General features: G+C 41.6%; 2 protein-coding genes across 2 annotated transcripts in view; both read right to left on the minus strand.

Moving 5' to 3' along the window:
* Positions 1-4: 4 nt before the first annotated feature.
* On the minus strand, positions 5-1,966 carry smim19 (small integral membrane protein 19). Its single transcript, XM_050041622.1, has 3 exons — positions 1,681-1,966; positions 889-1,013; positions 5-573 (listed from the first exon to the last, which is right to left on the minus strand). The coding sequence occupies exons 1-3, from the start codon at positions 1,812-1,814 to the stop codon at positions 515-517; spliced, it is 318 nt and encodes a 105-aa protein (XP_049897579.1). The 5' UTR covers positions 1,815-1,966; the 3' UTR covers positions 5-514.
* A 2,178-nt stretch (positions 1,967-4,144) lies between these two features.
* The window catches only part of fam199x (family with sequence similarity 199, X-linked), a 12,137-nt gene continuing 8,398 nt past the window's right edge, over positions 4,145-7,883 (minus strand). Inside the window, exon 8 of the mRNA XM_050041817.1 lies at positions 4,145-6,898. Coding sequence (XP_049897774.1) covers positions 6,725-6,898 — 174 coding nt within the window. The 3' untranslated portion in view covers positions 4,145-6,724. The remainder of the gene's footprint in view (positions 6,899-7,883) is intronic.

Below are 7,883 nucleotides of genomic sequence, written 5' to 3' on the forward strand. Positions count from 1 at the left end.
CTGCTTTACATTTATGTGCCTTTATTTTCACATTTTTAAAATTTTGATTAACACAAAACATTAAACAAGTAAACAAGTAAAAAACAAATGGAAACAAACTAGAACCTGTGCTAAATTTAAAGGATTTTGTTCTGTGTGCAAAACAATCTTCATGGTGGACTTTTTTTTCAATCTCACACCATACTGAGAGTATCTCAGTGACATCTCCTGCAGTTGCAGGTTTATCATTCCTCAGTCACTGTTGGATGCCTCACTCCCTGTGCTCTTGGCCTCTCCATCCGTCCAGCTGTACAGTACTTACTCCACACGTAACAGACGAAGACGACAACAGGAGGTGAATAACTTTGCTTCTCATTTGAGGAGCCAAACAGAAACAACCAGGATGGAAGTAACATCATTTGTACCATCTCTGATCATGACAGACATCCAGGTCTTATCCTATCCACGCACAGAGGGCTGGAATTATATGCAGGAGTGTTTGCTCAGACAGAAAGGGGTGAGTTCCTTCCTGCTTTCATTCCATGGAGAGCTGCACACTGTCGGTCTGGCCCTGCTGCTGGTCAAATTTCCTGGCTAAAAGAAAAGACAGAGAGAGATTCTAATTTACCTCTAGATTACCCAGAACGTCAACAGGAAACACAGGTGCCTATTTAGACTGATCGCGGTCTAGGTTTTCAAACTAAAACATCAAAAACATTTGTCAGTTATCAGGGGTTTACATGCGTGACTGCCTTATGTTTAACAAAGAAAATATAGGGTTGAAAATTTTTTTTGTTATGATATCCCTTTTCACTGGAAAATGATAGGGTGAAATATACATTATGGATTACAAATGAGCCCAGATCAAGCTCATTTTTTTGTCCTGTGCAGAGCCTCACTAATTCTCACCCAGAGAGTACATCTCCAGCTGCTGCCGCAGGCGGACCTTCTGCAGGCTGTCGTAGAAGTTGGGCTCTGGGCTGCTGCCGACGGTGGGAGGCAGAGTGAAGATACGCATGATCTTCCTCTTGTTTCTAAAATATAGGTGAACAGAGACAGATTTCAGAAAGAAAGAGAGAATCTGCTAATACAGGATATCACCATTTATTTCTGACAGCAGTTATCATAAATAATTAATGATAACATTACATTAAAATGCATTATGTTTGGAGAATTACATGATTTTAGAATTAACCAGAAGACCCTAAAATAATTTTTCATTACCACAGTAATGCCACATTATGTCTACATATTTCCCTTTAAGCAGGGAAACAATAAAAACAAAAACAGTCAATGGAGTCTGGCGTGAAAGGTGAACAGAGAGATTTCAGAAACAGAATGCTAAGGCCTTATGCTAATACAGAATATCACCATTTATTCCTGACAGTGGCTCTCACCAATAATTACAATTGGCATTATATTAAAATACATTATGTTAGGAGGATTATATGAATGCCGAAAAAGCCAGGAGACCCCTTAAATTAATCCAAATACGAATGTACTGGTACATCATGTTCACGTATTTCCTTTTAAGCAAGGAAACATTAAAATACGAAAAATTTAAATGGGGTCTGGCCTAAATTTTAATATTTTGAGAGAAGACGCGAAGGGAGAACACGGACTGAAAATGTGTTGTGCCTCTATCCATTTAAAGTGAAGTGATACAGTAAGGAGCTGACTACAGGTGTAAACTGTCCTTACTTTCTGGCGTACATCAGCAGGCCGAAGCTGACCAGGATAACCAGCAGGTAGACATTGGTGGCCTCATTCCAGGCTTCGTGCACTGAGTAGTCGATAGACTCGGGTTCGTTCCCCAAAACCCCGTGAGCACCCATTGAAATACGGCGACAACAGCCAAACCTTGCTTGTAAATGTGTGAAGTAGAAACGTTATTATATCCTTTTTATTTTTCTCAGCTAACGTTCACTTCCTACTCAAATTAGCGGTGTAAACACCACGACGTCACATCCGCCTTCTTCGTCTTTTCTGTTTCCGGGGAGACAACAATCTCCGGGACGCGTTGTTGCCCCCTACAGTCCAAAGTGTGAACTCAAGCATGAAAAGGCCCACAATGCGGGTTGGGGGAGCAGCACACACATAATGATATCCCGTTAGGATTCCCTAAAAAAAACAACTCACACCTGTAGTAGCTGTCCAGAGAAGTCATACTATGAAAAACTGTCATTTCCGAACCGAATAACAAATTAGGCCTGATGAATGCACCCTTTTTTTTTTACATCCTGAACATAAATATAGGCTAAGGAATGTCAGCAGCTTCTCTCAACATACATCCTATGTGCCTTGTTGCCTCATTGTTCTCTTTCTTGGGCTTGAGGTCTAAGTACACATAGAACATTTGTGCACTTGAATGAGCAGATACATTTCTGTCTAGCTTACCCATGAGGTGTCTATACTACACCTAGCAGCTGCTACACATGCACATTCCCTTTCCACATTTGTCATTTTTTAAAGGACAGCGATGAAGACCCAAGACCTTCAACTTCAGGCCTCAGCTCCTCCACAAACAGAAGCAGAGAAGAGAGCAACACACAGCAGGTAAGTGTGGCAGTGATGAAGACCCGTCTTGCACCAGGGTTTTTTTATTTACATTTTACTTTTGAATAATAGTTGATGATGCTGGACCAATGTACCAGCAGTAAGGTAACAGATAATGCGTGCTATACTGTTATCTATTTTTCTTTATAAAGTATAGGTGGCTGTGTTGCTGTCACGTGTTTTCAGGTGTAGGTGTCAATAACAAAGAGAGGGAAAGTAATAATTACTGACATAAAGAAAAGTCTCCAAGTCTCTTTTACTTAGTTATTGATATGTGTAACAGACCCCCCACACACAAGAAGCCTCATCGTGGAAGACCAAGACAGGACCAGATGAGAAGGATGGAGGACTACAGGATCAGACGAGAAGGGTGGAGGACTACAGGACCAGATGAGAAGGATGGAGGACTACAGGACCAGATGAGAAGGATGGGGAACTACAGGACCAGATGAGAAGGATGGAAGACTACAGGACCAGATGAGAAGGATGGAAGACTACAGGACCAGATGAGAAGGATGGAAGACTACAGGACCAGATGAGAGGGATGGAGGACTACAGGACCAAATGAGAAGTAAGTAATCCCCTCACTAAGTAAACAGGTAAAGTTAACTTTACATATGTGAATCAGTTTTATTAGAGGAGCCTTCTTGAACATTATTCATTGTTTATAATATCATTCCATGTATAGTTGAGTTCAGAAGTCTTCATTACTAATGTCTCTGTTTTATAGGACAGGACTCCTCTGATGTTTTGGCGCTCTTGGGGCATCTGAGACTGGACGTCAATCATCCCAGGAAGACCCAACGCCACAGCAGACCACTAAACCACTCTCAGCACTCGAGTGAGTCCAGGAAGCCCCTGCCCCTCCACCCCGACCCAGGACACCACCCTCTTTTTGGTGATATTACTTCAGTTGTAAACTATTTTTTACACTGCACACTGATAATGCAGCCTCCCTCAATACCCTCTTGAGATACTGCATTTACAAGAACGAGATGGACGCACCAAAATCCAATCAGTTCATTTTTGAGTTCAGGTGGACGTTTGTGCCAAGGTGCTCTTGAGATATCAGTGTCACAGAATGGGACAGACACAAGGTCACAGTGTAGAAGGACAAACCCTCGATTTTAAATACATGATTCAGTCCCTGGCCCTGTAAATGTAACAAAATAATGCACCCACACATGAAGGAAATGCCATCACAGACTGGAACAATAAGATGCAACACAGTGAGTTTATTTGTCAGTTTACAGTGAATCAGAACCAGTGAGTGGACTGCACAGTCCTGCCTGAAGCAACAACATGGGACTGCTGGTTTCAGTAAGCTTCAACCAGTGATAATACCAGTGACAGCTGCAGCTGCTTTGTTATGAACTAATATATGTAAAATCACTTATCATTGTAGCTGATGAAATGTTTTTACTTCCACAGGTGTCTGCTGTAAAATAATTCTAACAATGACAGTGAGGGGAAAAGTTCAGTTTACAGTCAAATCTTTATTTTTAACCATATTTAAATCAGATCAAAGTCATTCATTATCAGCAATTACATGGTACCTTATATAAACAAATAACTTTGTTGCATCACACTGGCTTTTTTTTCTTCAAAATTATCTTATTTTCAAAATAGAGTTTTATTAATTCATAACTACAGAATACATAAAGCGGCATTTAACATAATTGCTGTAAGTAATAACTTTATACATGAGACAGAGACAAGAGCCAAAGCTCAGTACACATAAAGTATTAGAAATGACACCAGGCTTTGAGGCCAATAACTGCAGTGGTTCATCACGTTACAGCTGAGAAGCTGCAGGAGGTGTTTCTTACACGCAGACGGGGGCAGAAAAACACAAAAGAAATAATATGTGTGGTTGCTACTCCTAGCAAGTATGAAAAATACGGCATGGTAGCTACAACTCCACAAAAAGCCGAGGTGTTAGTGCTTTGTCAACACGTCAATATTTTAACGGAGCAAAATGAACACACTTCTGAAAGTTAATGGCTCAATGTTAGATGCACGTGCTTAAGAAACCAGCTCAAGTTCTGCGTCAATACCCAACCAGCCATACAGTACGTGGACAGACACAATATGATCTATAAAAACTTTGAATAAGAGCATAAGACTGGTCTCAAATGCTTTAAAGTTATTGTGGTGGTCAGATCATTCAAAAATGTACACAGAGGTAAATGATTGAGAATCTGATTATTTAGGTCTGTCTCGGTGAAATACAGTAGGAGTGCTGGCAGAGAAACAAAGAGGACTTACAAAAGATGTCTGAGACGACGACCAGACCAAACTCAAGTACTCGTGACAAAACAGCTAAATGCTTAAAAATAAAACTCAAAATATTGCAAAGAACCAGTGGCAATTGACAGCATTTAAGCTACGATAACCAATTAGTTCACTACCTTGTCATTATATATACACAGAGGGAAAAAAAAAAAAGTTAAATCAAACCAATATCACCAAGGAAAAGCTGAAAGCAAGCAGTAAATATGCTGTTATCATTTATTTACAAAACATAAGCTATTTTTTTAAACAGGATTATGCAAATAATGAAGTTGTTAGTTATGCGACCACACAGGGACTCGGTGTGGGTGACGATTTAAACATGCAGATTCAGTGCTCCCTCTAAGCCTTCAGAGTGAAATGGGACCACGACACTCAGCGGGGAGAAAGACAGACCAGCTCACTTCCTTTCACTTTACATTCCACATTCACCTCTGATGTATTAAGTAGCTTTGGAGGATGATTTTCAGTGATTTTCACCTTACACTTCGACTGTGTAGAGAAACTTCTGATCAATGCAATGTTTCAATCCCCAGATTTTGAGTTGTTTTCCCCCTATGTGCTCAAAGAAATATGTGAAATGACCACGACCTGTTACCACCGCATTGCATGGTGGTGGCAAACATTTTGAAATCACATGTTGGCACCACGGAAACAAGGCAGCCAATTAGGATCCTTTGTTGTGGTGGACACGACACGGCAGAGATGAATGTTAGGACCCCATAGGTAGTATATAGAGCGAGAAAGTTTGTGTAGGGAGGAGATCGCGGTGGTGGATGGGTCAAACAGACACAAGACTTTCACCCAGGAGACCCGTTTGTGTCCCGAGTGAAGCTAAAAGTCAATGTGGACTTATTTTAACTTTACGTACTTGCATCCTTTGTGTAGTTATGTCCCGTCACATTACATACTTACGTCCCATTCATAACAAACAGTCTTTCTCTAAACCTTACCAAGTAGTCTTGGTGCCTAAACCACTTATTTTAAAACATTACGTGCCACCACCCTGAAATTCTGTGTTAAGAGGTCACGGCCATTTCACGTAATTCTATGACATCACCTTATTTCCCTAGACGTGTCCTGATGAGGACACTCACGTAAAAACTGCTACTGATACTTTGCACTCAGGCCCCTTTGCCTGTAGGCCTGTGGGAATATAGTCATGCTGTAACATTACCTGCAGCAGTTTGGAGCAGAGCTGCAGATGAACAGAGTTTGGCCAGCACAGATATAGCTCTGTACAGTATGTCTGTATGTCAGCAGATGGGTGGAAACTATGACCAAATTAGCTAAAATACTGCAACCTTGAAAACTGTTCCCCCTGTGTGCTCTGAAGAAATGAACACCTGGTTCTTCGCAGAGCAGCATGTGCATACTGTGGCCAAACTCTGCTTCTCATGTCTGATCTGTCCTTCTGCCAGTGGTGGCTGTATTAGTAGCAGTGGATATACGCTGTTAAAGCATCTATAAGCAGTCCTCTTGTTAACTGTATTAAGCTGAAATAACTGTCTTTTGTAGTGTATATTTAGTGTGTATCTGCAAGCTTCTGCAGGATTAGCGCTGGCTATAAGCAGGCTGGACTGATGTTAGTATTTAATCAAAGCATTAGCAGTATATTAGCATTATTGCTATAGCTAGCTTAGTAGTGATTGCAGCAGCTATCAGTTTTAGCACTAGCGGTACTACACTAGTATTAGCAAGCAATATGTCAAGCTAAGGAAGAGGCTACTACAAGCTGTTACTGCCTGTCAGACATTACTTTTACAAAATGCATTATGTTAGCCTACATAAAGCTAATGCATGCAGTGATCTGGAGCAGCGTGGTCTATGAGCTCTATGGCGGTGGCTGGGTGGTGGGGGAGCAGGCGTAGAGGGAGCACTGATTGATTCACTGCTGTCACATCAGTATGTCCAGGTCGTCGCCGTGGTCGTCCTCCTCCGTCACTCGCAGCGACAGCACCTCCTCGTTCAGAAACAGTCCGCTCAGACGCTCCTTGCGGGCCTGTCGCTGCTCTTTCAGCTGCCGCTTCCGGAGGGCTTTCTGCTGAAGCTTGCGCTGCTTGGAACGTTTCTGAAGGACAGGAGAGAGATAGGTCAGAGAGGACACCAAGATGAGGATCAAGGCATTGAGGTAATCAACTTTGACTTTGATCAACTTTAAAAAAACAAAAAAAAAACAATGAAGGCGAAAACGTAGTTTCTTCCAACACTAGAATTAAGATAAAAATATTCACAAACAAAAAACACTAATGGTCGGTGATAAGTAGTGTTTAACTTTTGATTGAACACTAATTAAAACCCTCAGCGCACACTGCAGCACAATCAAACAGATGCGCAACTCAGAGCATCAGAAGTGTCTCAGACTCAGAGCGGACCGGTGGAACTGGAAAATGCATATTTGACATCAATAAAATCTATTTTATCATTATTTTGAGTCACACTGTTGAAGGAATTTAGTCGTCTGTGTTCAAGCAGGATAATAGCAGGTCTCCATTGTGCGTCGGGCTTTCTATTTCCTTGTCGGAGATTTTTTCTTTTTTAATCACGATATATAGGCTAGGGGTGCACGATAACTACCGGGCCGATAATTATCGGGCCGATAACAGGAAATAATTACGTCATTCCGATAAGTCCGATAACATGACGAATAGCCCCGATAACATATATAATTTTGTCAGCACGGCAGTGCCCCGCTCCCACTATGAGACCTGAATGGCCTGCAGTGAATGCTGCGTTCAAGTGACGTCGGCATAATCAGAAAAACTCTTTCTGACTGGGAAAATTCAAGAATACCCCCTCATGTCAGAAAACAACTCGTTAAGTCAGTCATAATTTCACACAGACACACGAACACACTAGAAAACAACTCGTTAAGTCAGTCATAATTTCACACAGACACACGAACACACTCTCTCTCTCTCTCACACACACACACACACAGACGCGCACGCTCTCTCTCTCACACACACACACAGACGCACACACTCTCTCTCACACTTTGCACGGTATACTGGTACCAACGGTAGACCGCGGCACTAAAACTCCACAGTACATAT

The sequence above is a fragment of the Epinephelus moara genome, chromosome 4 (assembly GCF_006386435.1).
Source record: "Epinephelus moara isolate mb chromosome 4, YSFRI_EMoa_1.0, whole genome shotgun sequence".
In the NCBI taxonomy this organism is placed as follows: domain Eukaryota; kingdom Metazoa; phylum Chordata; class Actinopteri; order Perciformes; family Serranidae; genus Epinephelus; species Epinephelus moara.